Genomic DNA, 25,066 nt, shown 5'->3' with positions numbered 1-25,066 from the left:
ATAATACTGGTGCTGTTTCTTCCTCATTTTTGAAAGCATTTACCAGTGAAACTATCTAGACCTAAAATTTTCTTTTTATGGAAAGTTTTAAAACCATGAAACCGATTTTTAATATATATAGAAGTATTCAGGTTATCTATTTCTCAAGTTGTATTAGTTTGCATCTTATATCTATGTAATCTATTGTAGTATATTTATCTTATTTCTAATACAGGTAATTTGTATTTTCTTTTTTTTCCCTTGGTTAGACTGGCTATAGATTTATAAATTTTATTAATTCTTTTCAAAGAACCAGATTTTGGTTTCAATAATTTTCCTTATTGGTGTTTGCTTCTCAGTTAATTTAATTATTTTCATTTCTCTCCTTGTTATGAGTTGATTTTGCTCTTCTGTTCAGTTTCATAAATTTGAAGTTTAGATCACTGATTATTCTTTTTTTCTCATACATTTAATGCTATAAATATCCCTCTAAAAACTACTTTAACTGCATCCCACCACAAATTTTGATATATTGTGTTTTCATTTTCATTCAATTCAAAATATTTTCAATATCCCTTGAGACTCAATTCTTTGTCCAATGGACTATTTAGAGGTGCATTATTTAATTTCTAAATATTTGCTTATTTCCCAAATATTTCTGTTATTGGTTTCTAGCCTAATTTCCATTATTGACAGAGAACATTTCACATTGGGTTTCAATTATTTTAAATTTGATAAGATTTATTTTATGACCCAGGATATGGTGTATATTGTAAATATTTCAAGTACACTTGAGAAGAATGTATATTTTTTGTCATTGGTTAGAGTACTCTATAAACAACAATTATATTAATTTGGTTGAAAGTGTTATTAAGATGTGTTCTAGACCCTTGTTGACTTTTTTTGGACTACTTGTCCTACAACTATAGAAGAGTAGTATTGACATCTTCAACTTTAATTTTGGGTTAATTTCTCCTTTCAGCCTTCTTAATTTTCTTTGTGTATTCTGAAATTCTACTGGTAAGTATATGTGCTTTTAGAATTGTTACATAATCTTGATGAATTGAGCATTTTATTGTTATGCAGTGCCTCTGTTCCTGATAATTTTCTATAATCTAAAGTCTGTCGCTGGCTCTGTGCGGTACCAAATCCACAGATATTTGTCACCGCCTGCAGCAACAATTTGCTCGGGTATTTATCAGAGGTGGACTGGAAACTGAGCTACTTCTATTTCTGGGCTGCTTCCTTGCTTGCTTGCTTGCTTGTTTATGGAGGGTAGAGGAAATGAGGCTTACTTGCTTTGAGAGGAGAGAGAAAAGAGGCTTTGCTTAAGAGAGAGAGACTATACTTTCAGAGATCTATATCTTCTTAGTTCTGCTGCTTCTTCTTAAAGGTGTGTCCTGCATCCTGTGAACTAAGGGTGCATCTACCTAAGGTGCTTTAGTGATGTGTCCCATGTACTGCGATCTGTGATCTGCAAACTAAAGATGTGTTCTCAGTTCTCCGCTCTGCGATCTGCCTTCCGCTGCTGCCCCTACTCGCTGCTTCTATCTGCTTACTGCTTCTTCTTCTTCCTTTCTGCTAATGGCTTCTCTGCTTCTTTCTACTAGCTGCTGCTCCTTGCCTTCCGCCTACTGCCCGCTTATATTCCCTCCAGGAAGCGGAGGGTAGGGCCTCGCCTCTTATGCAAAGATTAGGCAAGATGCTAGTTGTCTGAGCAGGCAGGATTAGGAGTGCTCAAGAACACATGCGCATGCATTGTGTGCGTGGAAGATAAATCACCTGAGTGTGCTTATGTCAATTAACCTCCTCCCTGCCGACAACCTCTGGCTGACTGCCAGGCACCACCCTGGCGCCGTCTGCATGGCACAGCCCCCAACAGAAGTCTACTTTGGTATTAGTATTTTTTTTCCACTGGCTTCTCCTACATTATTAGGATGTGTTCAGATTTCCATTTTATCTATTGTATCTTTCTATTTTATCTCAACATTTTTTTAGTGGTTGCTGTAGGGATTATAACACACATGTTTAAACTTTTCACTGTCTATTCAGTATTTTTGCCAAAGTGAAATGTAGAATAGAACTTCATAAGAATACAAGTCTACTTACCCTCTTCCTTTATTTTGTAGTTTTTACACATATTACACCATCATGTCTTGTCAAAAAGTAATTTATCCAAATATTTTCTATTTTTGCAGCCCTTCATTTCTGAGGTCCTAAGTTTCTCTGTTGTATTAGTTTTCTTTTACCTGAAGAACCTTTAGTATTTCTTTTAGAACAATTGCTGAACATAAAATTCTAGGGTGATAAATCTTCTCTGAGCACTAAAATAATGTTACTCTTCTGTTTTCTTATCTCCATGGGGTTTTTCGTTTGTTTGTTTTGGTATCCGGGATTAAACCCAGGGATACTTAACCACAGAGCTATATCCACAGTCCTTTTTATTTTTTATTTTGAGATAGGTTCTCCCTAAGTTGCTTAGGGCCTCCCTAAGCTGCTGAGGCTGATCTCAAACTTACAATCCTCCTGCCTCAGTGTCCTGTGTTGCTGGGATTACACAGGCATGCACCACTGTGCCTGGCTCTCCATGGTTTTTGATGAGAAATGTGTAGTAATATTAATCTTTAATACCTAGTTGCTGTGTTTATCTCTGGTTGTTTTCAAGGTTATTTTCTTATTAGTGCATTACAGTTATACATAAGAATGCATTATAGTTATACATAGGAGTGGGGTTCAGGGCTGGGATTGAAGCTCAGTGGTAAGGTGCTTGCTTAGCATAGGTGAGGCCCTGAGTTCGATTGTGAGAACCACATGAAAACAAATAAAATAAAAGTTAAACTCTTAAAAAAAAAAAGACTAGGGTTCATTTTGACATCTTCATACATGCATGGAATTTAATTTGCTCCATTTCATTCTCTACTACTTCCACTTTTCTTCTTCCTCTCCCTCTCCCTTCTCTACTTTCTATGTTCTTCTGGTCTTCCTTCTATTTATTTATTGTTTTTTTCAATTGCTGCTTTAAAGTTTTTGTTTTTTTAAGTTTTCAGCAAGGATTTTGATGGGTCTGAAAGTGGTCTTTGATTTTATTCTCTTTGATCTCGTTGAATTTGTAAATTTATTTCCTTGATAAAATTTGTAAAGTTATTGGCTTATTTGTTTTTTTTGTTTTGTTTTTTGTATTTTTTTGAGAAAAAGAAAAAGGAAGTTTCATTGCTTTGCTAGGAAGGGAGAAACACACAGAACTCCTGTCGCACAGGCCATCCATCAGGGAGAACAAAGGGTTTTTAAAAAGAGAGATTCATTCCAGGTGTTTCCTTTGGGGGGTTGTGATTCACTTGTTAATATGGTAGACAGCCCTTCCTTGACTTTTCTGGTGGCATCCCTGAAGTCTGAATTACTTGGTTCCTCTGGTGGGCGTGTGCTCAGCCCAGGTTAGGAAAAAAAAGGTAATCCTGTTCTTCACCCCCAGGTTAGGTAGGGGAAGAGGAAGAAAAGGAAAAGAAAACATGTCTATTTTAAAATAAGCCTCAGTGGCAGAGCAGCAAGGACTACATTCAAAGCATGAGGTGGACCACTGTTACACTCTTTTTCTTTATTTTTCTAATATCTTACCTCAAATTCTAGAATATCCTTATTTCATATATTTTAAATGCTTCTCCTATCAGTAATTCTATTTCAATTTGTATATTGTATTATTTGTCTCTTTTGGATAGAAGTTTTACTCCTCGTCTGTTGTTAACTCAGTCCTCAAGTGCCATAGAGACATCAACTGTTCCTTCTGGTAATACATGCTGACCAACAGCAAAAGGTCATGTATTAGAGTGTAGGTCAATCTGGTTAACATAAGGCACAGGACTGCAAATGATGGTCCATGGGCCAAACCTGACCCACTGTCTGTTTTCATAAATAAAGTTTTCTAAAACACAGAAACACCCATTCCTTTCACATATTCTGCTTTAACTTTACAAGGACAGAGTTGAGAAGTTGTAACTGAGATTTTAACAGTGGTCCACTTTGTGCTTTGAATATAGCCCTTGCTGCTTGTTCTACTGCAACTTATTTTTTAAATGAACATGATTCTTTCTCTTCCTCTCTCCTTCCTCCTTCCTAATCTCTACCCCTTCCTAATCTCAGGGGAAACAGGATTACCTTTCCTCTGCATTTTGGGCATTGAATACATACCCACCATAGGAACTAGTAATCCAGACTTTGGGAATGGTACCAGAAGATCTCAGAAATGACTATCTCCCAAATTAACAAATGAATTACAACTCCAACCAAGAGCACATGTAATGTATACAGCCTTTGAATCACCTCTTTAAAAGTCCCCTGTTCCTGCTGATGGGCAGAATTACAGGCTCAGGGACAGGAATTTCCTGTGTTTCGCCCTTGCCAGCAAAGCAAGGAACCCTGTTCTCCCTTTTTCTCAAAATCGCATCCTAGTTATTGGATTGGCATCAGGGACAAGGACCGAGCTTTCGGCAACAAGATGATATGGCACAAGATACCTAAAATACTTACTATCTGGTACATGGCAGAAAAAGTTAGTTGCCCCTGATTTTAGTGAAGTGTGGCCACATAACCATGAACCCCTGCCATCACTCCTGATCACTGTTGTTCCATCAGGCCACTCCTACTTGTGGGTCTCACCTTTCAAGTTGCTTTCTTAGGTGATACTTTACAAACCCTGATGGTTGGCAGGGGAACAGTGAAGGCATGAAACATGCATGGCCAGTCAGTTCACACCTGTTTCCATCAGCTCCTCAGTCCACATTTTTTCACAATTTGATATTCATGATTGAACTGTTAGAACTTATTTCTGTCTCGATAGGGCAGGCAATGAATGTGTAAACACTTTGCAGGTGAAATATAAATGAGAATTTACAAATATTCTTCCAATCTAGTCTCTCCAAGGAACCAAGTTACAGCTGCCCACCTCATACCGGTAAAAATTAATTAATTAATTAAAAAAAAAAAAAAACAAAAACAGGCAACCTCCTTTCTTCCCAGAGTTGCTTATGCCTCATTGTCATTGCTCTGGGGTCACTGTGGTTAGATTCCGGAAATCATGCCTTCCTCTTGCTTCTTTAGTTTCTCCTGGGTTGTTTTTCTGTGATTGAGACAAGTTGCTTCACCCTCTTGACAGAAACCAGAAGTCCAATGTTTACATAGATTAAGCACATTTCCATGGCAATATCTTTTTCAAGCTCTTCTCCACTCTTTCACAGTCCCTCTGCTGTAAGGAAAGTGGGCAACGACTGCTCTGGCTGCTTCGAGTTGGAAGGGGGCAGCATGGGGCAAGCAGTTTGGAGTTCCCTTTTAGAAATCAGGTCAATCAAGGGGTCCACGGTCAAAGTCTGGTTGAGAAGTAATAGGCTTGAGGGTCAATTGAGAGATGGGCAGTCTCGGCATAGATCTCAGTGGGACCTCCAAATCTGATACCACCATTTACCAGTGACGAGTCCTGCTTCCTCAGATGTTGAAGTATAACGCTTAGAGAAGCATGCTGAGGCAAGCGCAGAGTAGAAAGTAAGAAGCTTTATTAAAGAAAAGTAAAAGTAGACTTCTCCCAGGTGGAAGAAGGAGACCCAAAGGCGGAATCCCTCAGCTTATTCTTTCAAATATTTTTCTACACAAATCTCATGCTCCTATCCTTCTAGGACTCTGATGATTTGAGGGTTAGAACATCTCATAATGTCTCATAGGTCCTTTAAGTTCTGTTCAGTTTTTTTCCCAAATCTTTTTTCTTTCTCTTGCTCAGAGAAAATAATGTCTACTACTCTATATTGAAGCTTACACTCTTCTTGTCAACCTCCATTTGCTCATCCAAATGAACTATTTTTTATTTAGTCTTGTGTTCTTGGTCTAACGTAATTTTTACTTTTAACCCAACATTAAAAGTACTCCCTGCCAAGGTCGGACGCCATCATGTGGAGCAAGCCAGCCTGCCTGATGCCCACACCGAAGTCAGATGCCATCGCTGAGCCTGCCTGCCTGTCCCCCTACTGCTGAGGAACACTGAACTTGCCTCTGTGCTGACTCAGCGCACCCTCACTGGGGCTCCCCAGCTTCTTTGGAGGTAGGTGCAGGCATTTTGAATTCTTCCTGAGGGCATGGCCATCATTATCGGAAGGGCAGCTCCCCTCCTGAGACACCTACAGGAGATTGGAGGCCCTTTGACAGGACTTAGGACTCAAGAAGAGGAAGTACTGAGAGACTCGGGACCAACTCAGAGCTGCTGGGTGAGTCACTCCCACTGGGCGAGGACCCCTGGACGGGTCAGTAGTCCCAGAATGCAGAGAACTTCATGGAGTAGATTTGCCCAGTGAGACTCCTCCACTGGAGCCGTGAATCTGGACAACCGGGAGCACTGTAGAGAAGGAACACCCAGCAAGAGGCTTCGGTGCAGAGCAAAGGTCCCAGGCTTGAGCAGTAGGTCCAGTCCCCAGGGAATGTCATAGAGGAGGGCCACTCAGCAAGAGAGTTCTTCACAGGGCCAGGCTGCCCAGACCAGGTGGTAGTTCCAGGCAACAGGGAACGTCACAGAGGAGGGCTGCCCAACAAGAGTCTCAATTGCAGGGCGAGGCTCCCTGGCCCAGGAATTAGGTCCAGACTCCTGAGAACGTCGCAGAGGAGGGTTGTCCAGCCCAGATGAGAGTTCTGGACCAAAGAGAACTTCTCGGAGGAGAGCTGCCCAGCGAGATGTCCCCACCAGGTGAGTCTTCCCCGCTGGGCAAGGATTTCCCACCAGAGTGGTAGAACCAGAGACACAGGCCAAGACCAGCCATGCCCCAATCCACAGCCTAGTCCCCCTTTTGACTGACCATCAGTCAACAAGTGGAGGCGCCTCTGCACCAGCAGGAAATGTACCCCACCTGAAGGCCACCACCCCTAGAGGGGCAGTTTCCTTGTGTATCACTGCATTATCAAGTTCCTCCAAGACTTCAGGCTATTGAAGGCTAGGAGGTGAGTTATTGGAAATCTACAGGGACACTATAAGTCAATAAAGGAAATCTGCAATATCTCAGAGTTTCACTACTAGAGGGGTAGATACCTGACCAATATGAGAAAACAAGGGAAGAAAATGTCCCAAACAAATGTAGATGCTACATCAATAAAATCCAATGACAGCATGGCAGAAGAAACGTCCGAAAGGGAGTTCATAACGTACATAATTAAAACAATTAGGGAAGCAAACAAGGAGATGAAAGAGCAAATGTAGACTTTGAATGATTGTACTACTCAACAGTTAAAAAAGCAAATGCAGGAAGCAAAAGATCATTTCAATAAAGAGTTAGAGATACTGAAAAAAAACAAACAAACAGAAATCCTTGATATGAAGGAAACAATAAACCAAATTAAAAACTCCATAGAAAGTACAACCAATAGGATAGAACACTGGAAGACAGAACCTCAGATATTGAAGACAAAATATTTAATCTTGAAAACAAAGTTGACCAAACAGAGAAGATGGAAAGAAATCATGAACAGAATCTACAAGAATTATGGGATATCATGAAAAGGTCAAATTTAAGAATTATTGGGATTGAGGAAGGCTTAGAGAAACAAACCAAAGGAATGAACAATCTATTCAATGAAATAATATCAGAAAATTTCCCACATCTGAAGAATGAAATGGAAAATCAAGTACAAGAGGCTTATAGGACTCCAAATATACAAAATTACAATAGACCCACACCAAGGCACATTATAATGAAAATACCTAACATACAAAATAAAGACAGAATTTTAAAAGCTGTGAGAGAACAGAATCAAATTACATTCGGGGGAAAACAATACAGATATCAGCAGATTTTTCAACCCAGACCCTAAAAGCTAGAAGGGGGTGGAACAACATTTTTTAAGCTCTGAAAGAAAATGGATGCCAACCAAGAATCTTATACCAAGCAAAACTTACCTTCAGATTTGATGATGAAATAAAATCCTTCCATGATAAACAAAAGCTAAAGGAATTTACAAAAAGAAAGCTGGAACTACAGAACATTCTCAGTAAAATATTCCACGAGGAAGAGATGAAATACAACGATGCAAATCAGAAACGGGAGGAACTAGCCTAAAGGAATAGCCAAATAAAGGAGAAACCAAGTTGTGTCAAAAAACAAAAATGAACCAAATGACTGTGAATACAAATCATATCTCAATAATAACCCTGAATGTTAATGGCTTAAACTCATCAATCAAAAGATATAGACTGGCAGATTGAATTAAAAAGAAAGATCCAACAATATGCTGCCTGCAAGAGACTCATCTCATAGAAAAAGACATCCACAGACTAAAGGTGAAAGGATGGGAAAAAAACCTACCACACACATGGACTCAGTAAAAAAAGTGGAGTTTTCCATCCTTATATCAGATAAAGTGGACTTCAAGCCAAAGTTAGTCAGAAGGGATAAAGAAGGACATTTCATACTGCTTAAGGAAACCATAAATCAGGAAGACATAACAATCATAAACATCTATGCCCCAAACAGTGGTTCATCCATGTATGTCAAACAAATCCCTCTCAATTCCAGAAATCAAATAGACCACAACACAATAATACTAGGTGATTTTAACACGCCTCTCTCACCACTGGACAGATCTTCCAAACAAAAATTGAACAAACAAACCACAGATCTCAAAAACACAATCAATAATTTAGGCTTAATGGACATACATAGAATATACCATCCAACCAAGAGCAAATACACTTTCTTCTCAGCAACACATGGATCCTTCTCTAAAATAGACCATATTCTATGCCACAAAGCTAATGTTAGCAAATACAAGAAGATAGAGATACTACCTTGTATTCTATCAGATCATAATGGATTGAAATTAGAAATAAATGACAGAAAAATAAAACAGAAACTACTCCAACTCCTGGAGATTAAATAATATGCTATTGTATGATGAATGGATAACAGAAGACATCAGGAGGGAAATAAAAAAATTCTTAGAGGTAAACGAGAACAAAGATAACATATCAAAATTTCTGGGACACTATGAAAGCAGTACTTAGAGGAAAATTTATTTCATGGAGCGCATTCAACAAAAGAAGAAAAAACCAACAAATAAACGACCTAACACTACAGCTCAAAGTCCTAGAAAGAGAAGAACAGATCACCACCAAAAGTAGTAGAAGACAGAAAATAGTTAAAATCAGAGCTGAAATCAATGAAATCGAAACAAAAGAAACAGTTGAAAAAATTGACAAAATAAAAAGTTGGTTCTTTGAAAAAATAAAATTGATAAAGCCGTAGCCACACTAAGAAAGAGAAGGAGAGAGAAAACGCAAATTACTAAAATTCAGAATGAACAAGGAAATATCACAATAGACAGGATTGAAATACAAAACATAATTAGAAGCTATTTTGAAAATCTATGCTCCAACAAAATGGAAAATCTTGAAAACATCAACAGGTTTCTAGAGACATATGAATTACCTAAACTAAACCAGGAGGACATACACAATTTAAATAGATCAATATCAATCAATGAAATAGAAGAAGTCATCAAAAGCCTACCAACAGAGAGCGATTCAAGATGGCGGACTAGAGGGTGGCTGCGTTTCGTGTTGCTCCAGGACTCAGGACTCAAGAAGAGGAGATATAGAGAGCCTTGGGACCAACTCAAACCAGCCGGGTGAGAATCTCCCACTGGGCAGACGTCCCGGACGGGGCAGGAGCCCTGGACGGGGCGATAGCCCCAAAAGCAGGGATCTTTGCAAAGTAGAACGGCCGCGAGGCGCCCCTCCCCCTGCCGGAGCAGTGATCGCAGACAGCTGGGAGCATTGAAGAGGGGGCTGCCCAGAGGAGAAGGAGAAATACGGGCTCGGCACATCGCTTGGAATTGGATCAGCTGCGCCAGGGCTCCGGGCGGCTATCCGGAGGAGCAGCGTGGGTTCAGGACTCAAGAAAAGGAGATATTGAGAGACTTGGGACCAACTCAAAGAAGCCGGTGACCGCAGACAGCTGGGAGCATTGAAGAGGTGGCTGTTCACCACAGCGCTTAGACTCGGCGCAACCCACCCGCGCTCTGGGAGGCTGCCCAAAGGAGAAGGTGCTTGGTGAGCTGTTTGGACTGAACGTGACCACCCCTGAACACAGGGGGCTGCCCAGAGGAGAAGGAGAAATACGGGCTCGGCTCGTCGCTTGGAATTGGAACAGCTGCGCCAGGGCTCTGGGCGGCTATCCGGTGGAACAGCGTGGTGAGTGGTTTGGTCCCAGAGCATCCGCTCCTGAACATAGGGGGTTGTCTGGAGAAGGAGGAGGAGCGCGGCGGGGTGCTTGGGCTCGAAGTGACTGCACCAGGGCTACGGGAGGCAGTCGGGACAAGAAGGTGCACAGTGAGTTCTTGGGACTCGTGACGCACCAAATCTCTGGGTAACTGCCTGGTGGAGAAAGTGGTGCGTGGTGGGTCACTTGGTCTTAGAGCGACGGCACGGAACAACAGGTGGCTGCCGGAGGAAAAGGCGTGTGGCGGGTCACTGGGACTCGGAGCGATTGTAAGGGGCTCCAGGTGGCTGCTCAGAGGAGGGGCCGCATAGCCAGGTGAAAAGTGCAGAGCAGGGTCCTAGACGGCTTCTTGGTGGAAGGGCCCCACAGACAAACTGAGGGGCGGAGCGAAGGCTCCAGGACTGCAGGCAGCTTCTCTGAGGAGAGGCAGCCGAAGGAGATTCGTTTGTGAAGGGTGAGGCTTCCAGGCCCAGGAGGTAGGTCCGGGTCCCTGGGATCATTGCAGAAGAAGGCTGCCCAGCCCAGGCGGTAGGTGTGAATTGAACGGAACCTCTGGGAGGAAAACCGACCAGCGAGACCTCCCCACTAGGTGACTCCTCCCTGTTGGGTGAGGTTCTCCCAAAAGGACTGTAAAATCAGAGACACAGGCCCAAACTGGTCTTGCATCAGCCCACAACCTACTTCCCTTCTGGATGACCATTCATCAGCAAGTGAAGGTACCTCTGCCCACTAGCAGGGAATATACCCCACCAGAAGGCCACCACCCCTAGGGAGTCAGCTCCCTTGTGGAGCACTGCATTATCAACTTCCTCCAAGATTTCAGGCTACTGAAGACTAAGAGGGGATATAATAGAAATCTTCAGGGATATTATAAGACAATAGAGGAAATCTGCAATATCACAGCGGTCAACTGATACCTGAACAATATGAGAAAACAAGGAAAGAAAATGCTGCAAACAAATCTAGATGTTACATCAATGAAACCCAACGACAGCATGGCAGAAGAAATGACAGAAAGGGAGTTCAGAATGTACATAATTAAAATGCTCAGGGAAGCAAATGACGAGATGCAAGAGCAAATGCAGGCACTGAATGATCGCACCAATCGACAGTTAAAAGAGCAAATACAGGAAGCAAAAGATCACTTCAATAAAGAGTTAGAGATATTGAAAAAAAACCAAACAGAAATCCTTGAAATGAAGGAAACAATAAACCAAATTAAGAACTCCATAGAAAGCATAACCAATAGAATAGAACACCTGGAAGACAGAACATCAGACATTGAAGATAAAATATTTAACCTTGAAAACAAAGTTGAACAAACAGAGAAGATGGTAAGAAATCATGAACAGAATCTCCAAGAACTATGGGATATCATGAAGAGACCAAATTTGAGAATTATTGGAATTGAGGAAGGCTTAGAGAAACAGACCAAAGGAATGAACAATCTATTCAATGAAATACTATCAGAAAATTTCCCAAATCTGAAGAATGAAATGGAAGATCAAGTACAAGAGGCTTATAGGACTCCAAATATACAAAATTACAACAGACCCACACCAAGGCACATTATAATGAAAATGCCCAACATACAAAATAAAGACAGAATTTTAAAGGCCGCAAGAGAGAGGAATCAAATTACATTCAGGGGGAAACCAATACGGATATCAGCAGATTTTTCAATCCAGACCCTAAAAGCTAGAAGGGCCTGGAACAACATTTTTCAAGCCCTGAAAGAAAATGGATGCCAACCAAGAATCTTATACCCAGCAAAACTTACCTTCAAATTTGATGATGAAATAAAATCCTTCCATGATAAACAAAAGCTAAAAGAATTTACAAAAAGAAAGCCAGCATTACAGAACATTCTCAGCAAAATATTCCATGAGGAAGAGATGAAAAACAAAGAAACAAATCAGCATTGGGAGGAACCATCCTAAAGGGATTGTCAAATAAAGGAAGAACCAAGTCGTCTCAAAATAAATAAATAAATAAATAAATAAATAAAATGAAACAAATGACCGGGAATACTAATCATATCTCAATAATAACCCTGAATATTAATGGCCTGAACTCATCAATCAAAAGACATAGACTGGCAGATTGGATCAAAAAGAAAGATCCAACAATATGTTGCCTGCAAGAGACTCACCTCGTAGAAAGAGATACACATAGACTAAAGGTGAAAGGATGGGGGAAAACATATCATGCACATGGACTCAGCAAAAAAGCTGGGGTATCCATCCTCATTACAGATAAGGTGGACTTCAAGTCAAAAATAGTCAAAAGGGATAAAGAAGGACATTACATACTGCTTAAGGGAACCATAAATCAGCAAGACATAACAATCATAAACATCTATGCCCCAAACAGTGGCTCATCCATGTATGTCAAACAAATCCTTCTCAATTTCAGAAACCAAATAGACCATAACACAATAATACTAGGTGATTTTAACACGCCTCTCTCACCACTGGACAGATCTTCCAAACAAAAATTGAACAAAGAAACCATAGATCTCAATAACACGATCAATAATTTAGACTTAACGGACATTTATAGAATATACCATCCAACCAAGAGCGAATACACTTTCTTCTCAGCAGCACATGGATCCTTCTCTAAAATAGACCATATATTATGCCACAAAGCTAATGTAAGCAAATACAAGAAGATAGAGACACTACCTTGTATTCTATCAGATCATAATGGTTTGAAGTTAGAAATAAATGAAAGAGTAAAAAACAGAAGCTACTCCAACACCTGGAGATTAAACAATATGCTATTACATGATGAATGGATAACAGAAGATATTAGGAAGGAAATTAAAAAATTCCTAGAGGTAAATGAGAACAAAGAAACATCATATCAAAATCTTTGGGACACTATGAAAGCAGTACTTAGAGGAAAATTTATTTCATGGAGCGCATTCAATAAAAGAAGTAAAAATCAACAAATAAACAACCTAACACTTCAGCTCAAAGCCCTAGAAAAAGAAGAACAGACCAACACCAAAAGTAGTAGAAGACAGGAAATAGTTAAACTCAGAGCTGAAATCAACGAAATTGAAACAAAAGAAACTATACAAAAAATTGACAAAATAAATAGTTGGTTCTTTGAAAAAATAAACAAAATTGATAAACCCTTAGCCACTCTAACAAAGAGAAGACGAGAGAAAACCCAAATCACCAAAATTCGGAATGAACAAGGAAATATCACAACAGACACGATTGAAATACAAAACATAATTAGAAGCTATTTTGAAAATCTATATTCTAACCAAATAGAAAATTTCGAAGACATCAACAGGTTTCTAGAGACATATGAATTGCCTAAATTGAGCGAGGAGGACATACAAAATTTAAATAGATCAATTTCAAGTAATGAAGTAGAAGAGGTCATCAAAAGCCTACCAACAAAGAAAAGTCCAGGACCAGACGGGTTCTCAGCTGAGTTCTACAAAATCTTTAAAGAAGAGCTCATTCCAATACTTCTCAAAGTATTCCATGAAATAGAAGAGGAGTGTACCCTCCCAAACTCATTCTATGAAACCAATATCACACTGATACCTAAACCAGACAGAGACTCATCAAGGAAAGAAAATTTCAGACCAATATCCTTAATGAACATCGACGCAAAAATTCTCAACAAAATTTTAGCAAATCGCATACAAAAACATATTAAAAAGATAGTGCACCACGATCAAGTGGGTTTTATCCCAGGGATGCAAGGTTGGTTCAACATCAGGAAATCAATAAACGTAATTCACCATATTAATAGACTTAAAGTCAAGAATCACATGATTATTTCAATAGATGCAGAAAAAGCATTTGATAAAATACAGCACCCCTTCATGCTCAAAACACTAGAAAAAATAGGGATAGTGGGAACATTCCTTAATATTGTAAAGGCCATTTATGCTAAGCCCATGGCTAATATCATTCTAAATGGTGAAAAACTGAAAGCATTCCCCCTAAAAACTGGAACAAGGCAGGGATGCCCTCTTTCACCACTTCTATTCAACATCGTTCTTGAGACTCTGGCCAGAGCAATTAGACAAACCAAAGAAATTAAAGGGATACGAATTGGAAAAGAAGAACTCAAACTATCCCTGTTCGCTGATGACATGATTATATATTTAGAGGAACCTGGAAATTCCACCAGAAAACTCTTAGAACTCATAAGTGATTTCAGTAAAGTAGCAGGTTACAAGATCAATGCCCATAAATCCAACGCATTTTTATACATAAGTGATGAATCTTCAGAAAGAGAAATTAGGAAAACTACCCCATTCACAATAGCCTCGAAAAAAATAAAATACTTGGGAATCAATTTCACAAAAGAGGTGAAAGACCTCTACAATGAGAACTATACATCACTAAAGAAAGAAATTAAAGAACACCTTAGAAGATGGAAAGATCTTCCATGTTCTTGGATAGGAAGAATTAATATTGTCAAAATGGCCATACTACCTAAAGTGCTATACAAATTCAATGCAATTCCAATTAAAATCCCAATGACGTACCTTACAGAAATAGAGCAGGCAATTATGAAATTCATCTGGAAGAATAAGAAACCCAGAATAGCTAAAGCAATCCTTAGCAGGAAGAGTGAAACAGGGGGTATTGCAATACCAGATCTTCAACTCTACTACAAAGCAATAGTAACAAAAACGGCATGGTATTGGTACCAAAATAGAAAGGTAGATCAATGGTACAGAATAGAGGACACGGACACAAACCCAAATAAATACAATTTTCTCATACTAGACAAAGGGGCCAAAAATATGCAATGGAGAAAAGATAGCCTCTTCAACAAATGGTGCTGGGAGAATTGGAAATCCATATGCAACAGAATGAAACTAAACCCATATCTCTCACCATGCACCAAACTAAACTCAAAATGGATTAAGGACCTCGGAATCAGACCAGAGACCCTGCAGATTATAGAAGAAAAAGTAGGTCCAAATCTTCACCTTGTTGGTCTAGGACCAGACTTCCTTAACAGGACTCCCATAGCACAAGAAATAAAAGCAAGAATCAATAACTGGGATAGATTCAAACTAAAAAGCTTTCTCTCAGCAAAGGAAACTATCAGTAATGTGAAGAAAGAGCCTACAGAGTGGGAGAATATCTTTGCCAATCATACTTCAGATAGAGCACTAATCTCCAGAATCTATAAAGAACTCAAAAAACTCTACATCAAGAATACAAATAATCCAATCGACAAATGGGCTAAGGAAATGAATAGACACTTCACAGAAGAAGATGTACAAGCAATCAATAAACATATGAAAAAATGTTCAACATCTCTAGTAATAAGAGAAATGCAAATCAAAACCACCCTAAGATTCCATCTCACCCCAATTAGAATGGCGATTATCAAAAATACAAGCAACAGGTGTTGGCGAGGATGTGGGGAGAAAGGTACACTCATACATTGCTGGTGGGGCTGCAAATTAGTGCAGCCACTCTGGAAAGCAGTGTGGAGATTCCTTAGAAAACTTGGAATGGACCCTCCATTTGACCCAGCTATCCCACTCCTTGGCCTATACCCAAAGGATCTAAAATCAGCATACTACAGAGATACAGCCACATCAATGTTCATAGCTGCTCAATTCACAATAGCCAGACTATGGAACCAACCTAGATGCCCTTCAATTGACGAGTGGATAAAGAAACTGTGGTATATATACACAATGGAATATTACTCAGCCATAAAGAATGACAAAATTATGGCATTTGCAGGCAAATGGATGAAATTGGAGAATATCATGCTAAGTGAGATAAGCCAATCTCAAAAAGCCAAAGGACGAATGATATCGCTAATAAGTGGAGGTTGACACATAATGGGGGGGAGGGAAGGGTTAGAGTTAGGGTTAGGGAGGGGGGCAAGTATGGAGGAAGGAACTACTGTATAGAGGGTAAAGAGGGGTGGGAGGGGTGGGGGGAAGGGAAAAAATAACAGAATGAATCAAACAACATTGCTCTATGTAAATTTATGATTACACAAATGGTATGCCTTTACGCCATGTACAAACAGAGAAACAACATGTATCCCATTTGTTTACAATTAAAAAAAAAAAAAAAAAAAAAAAAAAAAAAAAAGCCTACCAACAAAGAAAAGTCCAGGACCAGCTGGGTTTTCAGCTGAGTTCTACAAAATCTTTAAAGAAGAGCTCATTCCAATACTTCTCAAAGTATTCTATGAAATTGAAGAGGAGGGAACCCTCCCAAACTCATTCCATGAAGCCAATATTGCCCTGATACCTAAACCAGACAGAGACACATCGAGGAAAGAAAATTTCAGACCAATAGCCTTAATGACCATTGATGCAAAAATTCTCAACAAAATCTTAGCAAATTGCATACAAAAAAATATTAAAAAGATAGTGTACCACAATCAAGTGGGTTTTATCCCACGGATGCAAGGTTGGTTCAACATCTAGAAATCAATTAATGTAATTCACCATAATCAAGAGACTTAAAGTCAAGAATCACATGATTATTTCGATAGATGCAGAAAAAGCATTTGATAAAATACAGCATCCCTTCATGCTCAAAACACTAGAAAAAAACAGGGATAGTGGGAACATTCCTTAACATTGTAAAAGCCATCTATGCTAACCCCATGGTCAATATCATTCTAAATGGTGAAAAACTGAAAGCATTCCCCCTAAAAACTGGAACAAGGCAGGATTGCCCTCTTTCACCACTTCTATTCAACATTGTCCTTGAAACTCTAGCCAGAGCAATTAGACAGACCAAAGAAATTAAAGGGATATAAATAGGAAAAGAAGAACTCAAACTATCCCTACTTGCTGATAACATGATTATATATTTAGAGGAACCAGGAAATTCCACCAGAAAACTTTAAAACTCATAAGTAAATTCAGTAAAGTAGCAGGACATAAGATCAATGCTCATAAATCTAATGCATTTTTATACATAAGTGATGAATCTTCAGAAAGAGAAGTTAGGAAAACTATCCCATTCACAATAGCCTCAAAAAAAAATAAAATACTTCGGAATCAATCTAACAAAAGAGGTGAAAGACCTCTACAATGAGAACTACAGAACACTAAAGAAAGAAATTAAAGAAAACCTTAGAAGATGGAAAGATCTCCCATGTCTTGGATAGGCAAAATTAATAATGTCAAAATGGCCATACTACAAAATTGCTATACAGATTCAATGCAATTGCAATTAAAATCCCAATGACATGCCTCACAGAAACACAGCAAGCAATCATGAAATTCATCTGGAAGAATAAGAAACCCAGAATAGCTAAAACAATCCTTAGCAGGAAGAGCGAAGCAGGGGGTATCGCAATACCAGAACTTCAACTATAATGCAAAGCAATAGTAACAAAAACAGCATGGTATTGGCACCAAAATAGACAGGTAGATCAATGGTACAGAACAGAGGACACGGACACAAACCCAAAGAAATACAATTTTCTCATACTAGACAAAGGTGCCAAAAATATGCAATGGAGAAAAGATAGCCTCTTCAACAAATGGTGCTGGGAGAATTGGAAATCCATATGCAACAGAACGAAACTAAACCCCTATCTCTCACCCTGCACAAAAATCAAGTCACAATGGATCAAGGACCTTGAAATCAGACCAGAGACCCTGCATCTTATAGAAGAAAAGGGAGGTCCAAATATTCAACTTGTTGGCTTAGACTTCCTTAACAGGACTCCCATAGCACAAGAAATAAAAGCAAGAATCAATAACTGGGATAGATTCAAACTAATGAGCTTTCTCTCAGCAAAGGAAACTATCAGCAATGAGAAGAGAGAGCCGACAGAGTGGGAGAAAATTTTTGCCACTCATACTTCAGACAGAGCACTAATTTCCAGAATATATGAAGAACTCAAAAAACTCTACACCAAGAATACAAATAACCCAATCAACAAATGGGCTAAGGAAATGAACAGACACTTCACCGAAGAAGATCTACAAGCAATCAACAAACATATGAAAAAATGTTCACCATCTTTAGTAATAAGAGAAATGCAAATCAAAACTACACTAAGATTCCATCTCACCCCAATTAGAATGGTGATTATCAAGAATACAAGCAACAATAGGTGTTGGAGAGGATGTGGGGGAAAAGGTACACTCATACATTGCTGGTGGGACTGCAAATTAGTGCAGCCACTCTGGAAAGCAGTGTGGAGATTCCTTGGAAAACTTGGAATGGACCCACCATTTGACCCAGCTATCCCACTCCTTGGCCTATACCCAAAGGACTTAAAATCAGCATACTACAGAGATGCAGCCACATCAATGTTCATGGCTGCTCAATTCATAATATCCAGATTGTGGAACCAACCTAGATGTCATTCAATTGATGAACAGACAAAGAAACTGTGGTGTGTATATATATACATATATATATACACAATGGAATATTACTCAGTCATAAAGAATAATAAAATTATGGCATTTGCAGGCAAATGGATGAAATTGGAGAATATCATGCTAAGTGAGATAAGCCAATCTCAAAAAACCAAAGGACGAATGTTCTTGCTGATAAGTGGTTGATGACACATAATGGAGGGTCAGAGGGGGGCAAGAATGGAGGAAGGAGGGACTATATAGAGGGAAAAGAGGGGTGGGAGGTTGGGGGAAGGAAAAACATAACACAGTGAATCAAAAGCTATTACCCTATGTAAATGTATGATTACACAAATGGTATGCCTCTACTTCACGTACAGAGAAAGATGATGTATCCCATTTGTTTACAATAAAAATAAATAAAAAAAATAAAAATAAAAATAAAAAAAAGAAAGGTAATCTAGTATCTAGTATATATTTGCCAGAGGATTCAAGCTAGATTTCAGTTTTGTTGATGCAATGAATTGATATTTATTTAGGAAATTATTTTTATATAAGACATTTTGTTTACCAGGAATATATTGTGGAAAACACTATCTTTTTGTTAGAGATATTAAAATTCAAATCCCATCTCTACGATCTGGATGAAAATTTTAGAAAAGATTCCCATCATCTCTGTAACTTAATTACCTTATCTATGAATTTAACTAATACCTCTTTAACACCTCTTTCTCAAGGCATTTAATATTGGGCTAGAGAGTCAAAACATTTGGTAGATGGCTCAGTGAGTGATAGCTATTTTATACTTTCATTACTCTCAACAAAAGGCTTATGATAACTCTTCTCTTGGTTTATTTTTATTATCCATGAATTTTAGTGTGATTGCCTGGGTTTTTCTTTCAGCTTATTGATATTTTTTGTTTGAGTGGAGTTCTTTGTAAATTATCAGTAAATACAAAAATAAAGGAAAGAGTAGAATAATTCTTATTTGTAGTTTCCTAAATTAAATCCGTTTTGTGTAAAAATAATAAAGTGGACAATACTGCTCTTTTCATTTTAAAGAATTGTACCAAATTTTTCTTTGAATAAAAAAGTATTAAAAAAAAAAAAAAAAAAAAAGAGTACTCCCATACTATTCCTGTTTCTTCTCGACCAATGTGTAATAAAGGGGTATCTAGGGAAATAGGTCTACAGAATCACTCTTATTTGTCAAAAAATAATGATTGCCAAAAGCAGTGGCTCTGTAATCCCAGCAGCTTGGGATGCTCAGACAGGAGGATCTCAAGTTCAAAACCAGCCTTAGTAAAAGCAAGGTGCTAAGCAACTCAGTGAGACCCTGTCTCTAAATAAAATATAAAATAGGGTTGGGGATGTGGTTCAGTGGTCAAATGCCCTGAGTTCAATCCTTGGTACTACTACTAATAATACTAATAATGATTAAAGTTGATATGGAAAGCATACTATATTGAAAAGCACTGGTGGGACAGAAATATAGCTCAGTGGTAGACTGCTTGTTTTGCAGGTGTGAAGCCACACATTCAATCCCTAGCATCACAAAAAAATGAACAATATAAAACAGATCAGAGGTGAGAGTCTAATTATAGTGCTACTAACTTTGCTGTCCTTGTTTCCTCACCTACAAAATAAACAATACTGTGCTAGTAATAAGGTTCTTTCCAGTACTAAAGATGCATTACTTACTCTTTCAATCTGTTTTTCCATTTCCTTATGCTGTTCTAGATGAATTTTCTTTGCTTTTTCAAAGGCTAAGCAAATTTTCTCATGCTCTGTATTGATATTGGTTTCTAGACTTCTTATCTTTTCATTCTTTTCCTAGAAATATAAAACAGGTTTAAGGAATATAAGTGAAAGCTAGATTTACATAAAAATATGCTAGTCAAGCATTAAATCTTCTATACTCTATTTTTTTTTAATGAACCAGTAGTTAATATTTCAAAATGAGATTAGATTACTTTAAAATATCAAGCCAGGCACAGTGGTGCACACCTGTAACCCCAGCAGGTTAGGAGGCTGAGACAGGAGACTCTCAAGTTCAAATCCAGCCTCAGCAAAAGAGAGGTGCTAAGCAACTCAGTGAGACATCGTCCCTAAATAAAATACAAAATAGGGCTGGGGATGTGGCTCAGTGGTTGAGTGCCTCTGAGTTCAATCCCCAGTGCCCGCCACCAAAAAAAGATGCATATTAAAGAACTACTATTTTGATTTTATTAACATAAAAATGTCAAAACTGGAATAACAACTTGTTGTACTAGCCTATTAACTTAAAATAGAAACAAACAAAAAAGAATGACAAGAAATTCAATAGAATTTAGACTTTCCTACTTCGTATTCTTTATAGTAATGATACAAAACAAACATGCTATCATAAATACCTAAAAATCAGAGTAAACTTATAGCAAAAAGGGTAAATTTTACCATAAGCTCCTGCTCAAGTTCTGCATTTTTTGCAGCAACTGAAGAATAAGCAACTATTTTTTCTTCCAGCTGTTTCTCTAGAGTTAAAAGCTGAGAACATTTCTTTGTCATCTGAAAATACATTGAAGTATAAAATTAGTTTTTAAAGAATATGCATCTTATATCAAATACCTGCTCCTCTTATTGAAACTTAACTACATTGTGTTTAGATAAACAAGGCAAATTTATGGTAATAAACATTTAAGGTACAAAGTGAATAACTTTAATTCACATAATTATTAAAACAAGTGACAATTTAGAAGAAAAACAAATAGTGAAATGAAAGCCAGACATATGACATCATTCCTTCCATCTAAGTAATACATAAGTAATTTAATTTGGCACCTTAACTCTATTTTCCTTTTTTTTTTTTTTCAGTATTGAGGATTAAATTCAGGGGTCTCTACCTTTTCCTAACCTATCTTTTTAAAAGCAGTTCTTGGGCTGAGGATATAGCTCAATTTGTAGAGTGCTTGCCTCGCATGCACAAGGCCCTGGGTTCAATCCCCAGCACCACAAAAAAAAATTTTTTTTAAATAAAAATAAATAAATAAAAGCAGTTCTTACAGATTGAAATTAATATTGCAAAATGTTAAAAGCAGTTATTTCTGGTGGTAGAATTATCAATGTTATTTTCTTCTTTTTCTGTTTCTGAATTTTTTATATGTTCAACAGACTATTAATTGTTATTTTTCTAAAAAGTTATTAATCTCAGAACTTGACAATTTTTTAAGTGGGAGCCTGTAATTACAGACTAAATCTCCTTTTCAATTATTAACTTAAGTTCCTATCCTACAACTCTTTTCCACAGATTTAGCTATAAACATTAAGACACAAAATGAGACATTTAAAAACATCCTTATGGGTGACTACAGGCTTCAAATGCAAGTTTGAAGACTGAGTATAATACATATCCATGTGATCCTGGTCTACAATTACCTTTTGAGGCATCCTTATCCTTTATTCAGTGAAAATGAAGATCAGATATTTACAAAACATTTCAGAATATAATCCATAGCATATCTATATCAGATTCACATGTGGTTTTTTTAAAAAATGTAAATTCCTGAGCCATACCCGAGGCCTACTGAATCAGAATTGCTAGAATGGTACTCAGAAGTTTACATGTTTGACAGGCTTCCTAGGTGGCTCTGTTTGCTAAAATTTGAAATCCTCTACCTCCACTTCTTTTCTTTCAACTACATAATCCAAATTCTCTTCTTGTAAATGTGCTATTACCATGTTAACTTATTTTGTGGAAGAAACAAGAAACTGCGATGCAATATTAATTTCACCAAATTTGAGACCTTTTGGTTTCGTTTGTTTGTTATTGCCACAATCCCAGAGTGCTGGGGACTTGAACCCAGGCCTCCAGCATCAGAGGCAGGCACTCTACGAGATGGGCTAAATGGCCTGCAAATTTGAGACCTTTTAATCACTAGGGAGCATGCTCCTACTTTAACATAAGTTAAAGCAACATGTTTCCTAATATAATTTTTTAAAGAATTTATAGCTTGGCACAATGGTACATGCCTAAAATTAGGAGGCATGATTGAGGAGGACTCAGGAGAGTGAGGCAGTAGAATTGCAGGTTCAAGGCCAGCCTTAGCAACTTAGCAAGACTATTTCAAAATAAAAATAAAAAGGGCTAGGGATGTAGCTCAGTGTTAAAGTACCTCTGGGTTCAATTTTCAATACATATCTTATGTGGTACCAATTTGCAAAATTTATAAATCTAGACTTAAATTGTTACAAAACCCTGCAAGATATTCTCTATCTTAAAATTTAGTACATATGCCAGCTAATTTCAAGCTTACTTCGCTTTCTAGTTTGCTAGAGTTTGAAGCTTTCTCTAGAAGCTCCTCTTGAATCAGTTGGAATTGACTAGTTCTGTGAGCCATGTTAACCTTCAGATCAGAATTCTCAGCTTCTATTTGCATTAGCTTAGTCCGTAGTTCTTCTATTCCAGTAGCAAGTCTTTGCCTCTCTCTTTCATATTGCTTGTTCACAGTATGTTGATTGCGGTCTTTTATACTTTCTGTTGGTAAATACAAAAGGAAAAATTTTCTGAATAGAACTTTAAGTACAAAAATCAATATAAATAGTTGAAATATTTAATCATAAAGTTTAGTATCTGATCTAAAGAATAAAAAGAGACAAGCAATAAGGAAATGGTAAATTAAATATATAATTTAATTTAATATCATTAATATAAATTAATTTATATTAATATTAATTAATTAATATAAATTAATATAAATTAATTATATTAATATAAATTAATATAAATTAATTTATATTAATATAATTAATTTATAAATTAATTATATTAATATAATTAATATAAATTAATTATTAATATAATTTAATTTATATTTGATTATAAATATATATTCTAAATTAAATATATAACAATGAGCAAAAAGTTCTTCTGAATCATTTATTTTACTAGGTAGCTAAAGATTATACCTTATACCAGAAAGTTAAGAGTGCTTCCCACTTTTTAAGATTCTATTTTTAATAGAAATCATTATAAATTGGTTTACTTTTTTTAAAGTTGTTTTTTTCCTTAAACTGAAGATAATCATAAAATTTACTTGGACAATTGAGATTATTGAGATTTTTTTTTTTTTAAGGCTCACTGTGGATTGAACCCAGGGGTACTTTACCATTGAGTGCTTTTTATTTTTTTATTTTGAGACAGGGTCTTGCTAAATTGCTGAGGTTGGCCTCAAACTTGCCCTCCTTCTGCCTCAGTCTCCCAGGTCACAGGATTATAGGTATATGCCACTGGATCCAACCAGTAAGAACATTTTTATGTTCTATATGTAGATGTAGGTTCAAAAGTTACACACAGTGAACCCTTTCCAGACCTATCCTCCTTACCTACAAACTACCTGAAGAAAATATACTGAAATTTTAAAAACTACTGAGGCTTATCAGAGGTAGTTTTCTGACTAGTCTTTTCTCCACTATAACACTGTATCTTCTCCTACTCCACAGTACCTGAATTTTCAGGAGCACTTTAAAAAATCAAAATGTAGGTGATTACATGAGAATACACACATGGAAACAAGGAGAGATGCACTTTGCCCTCCTGGGTTGGATAAGTAGAAATTTTCCATCAATTCTCCATATCCCAATATTTTACTTTCTAAGCTATCCATATCATTGACTCTATTCTTAAATGTTAGAGAATATATGACACATATTTATAACCACCTATAATAATTACCATTTCCTCTGCCAATCACATCATTCTCTTCTCATTCTCTCTAATCACTTAGATATATAATTTTATGTCACTTCGATACTAAACAGCCCTTTGTATTTAAAGATAAATTATGATATTTATTAATCCCTAGGGCAACCAATAAAAAAAGCAAAAGTATACAAAGAGATACAGTGTATGAATCAATAGTGGAAATAAGACATGAAATGCTAAAATATACTTGAACCCAAAGAAGGTAAAAAATGAATAAAAGAGAACATTAAAATATGGTAGATTAAGCCTGTAAACCCAGCAGCTCAGGAGGCTGAGGCAGGAGAATCACGAGTTCAAAGCCAGTCTTAGCAAAAGTGAAGTGCTAAACAATTCAGTGAGACCCTGTCTTTAAATGAAATACAAAATAGGGCTGGGGACATGGCTCAGTGGTCAAGTACCCCTGAGTTCAATCCCTGGTACCAAAAAAAAAAAATAAAAAGGTAGATTAAACCCTTCAAATACCAGTATTATAATAACTGTAAGTGATCCAAACACCCCAATAAAATTCTATTTAAAATACAAGAACTGTCTGAATGGATATAAATACAGGAGCCAATTATATGCTTTCTATGAGAAACTCACTTTATCTATAAAGACACAGGTTCAAAGTATAAAAAAAAATAAAGATTATTTTTAAAAACTGGAAGGTCTATATTAATTTCAAACAAAACAGCCTTCCTACAAGAATATTACTAAGAAATAAAAGACACATTTAATATAACAAAAGGGTCTACTCAATAAGAAGGTGCAACAATCTCAAAT

At 37.3% G+C, this 25,066-nt stretch overlaps 1 protein-coding gene across 6 annotated transcripts in view; it reads right to left on the bottom strand.

The window, feature by feature from the left end:
- The window catches only part of CCDC18 (coiled-coil domain containing 18), a 138,160-nt gene that overhangs the window by 82,772 nt on the left and 30,322 nt on the right, over positions 1-25,066 (bottom strand). For all 6 annotated transcript variants that reach the window (XR_013764582.1, XM_079144534.1, XM_079144533.1 and 3 more), the window contains exons 13-15: positions 22,857-23,077; positions 21,001-21,111; positions 20,266-20,397 (exon numbers count right to left, since the gene is read on the bottom strand). Coding sequence is in view for 5 of the 6 variants with exons in the window: in XM_079144534.1 (XP_079000660.1) it covers positions 20,266-20,397; positions 21,001-21,111; positions 22,857-23,077 (464 nt within the window). In the remaining variant the exon portion in view is untranslated. The remainder of the gene's footprint in view (positions 1-20,265; positions 20,398-21,000; positions 21,112-22,856; positions 23,078-25,066) is intronic.

Source organism: Sciurus vulgaris, assembly GCF_902686455.1.
Source record: "Sciurus vulgaris genome assembly, chromosome: 1".
In the NCBI taxonomy this organism is placed as follows: domain Eukaryota; kingdom Metazoa; phylum Chordata; class Mammalia; order Rodentia; family Sciuridae; genus Sciurus; species Sciurus vulgaris.
This window is presented reverse-complemented; position numbering and strand designations above follow the sequence as displayed.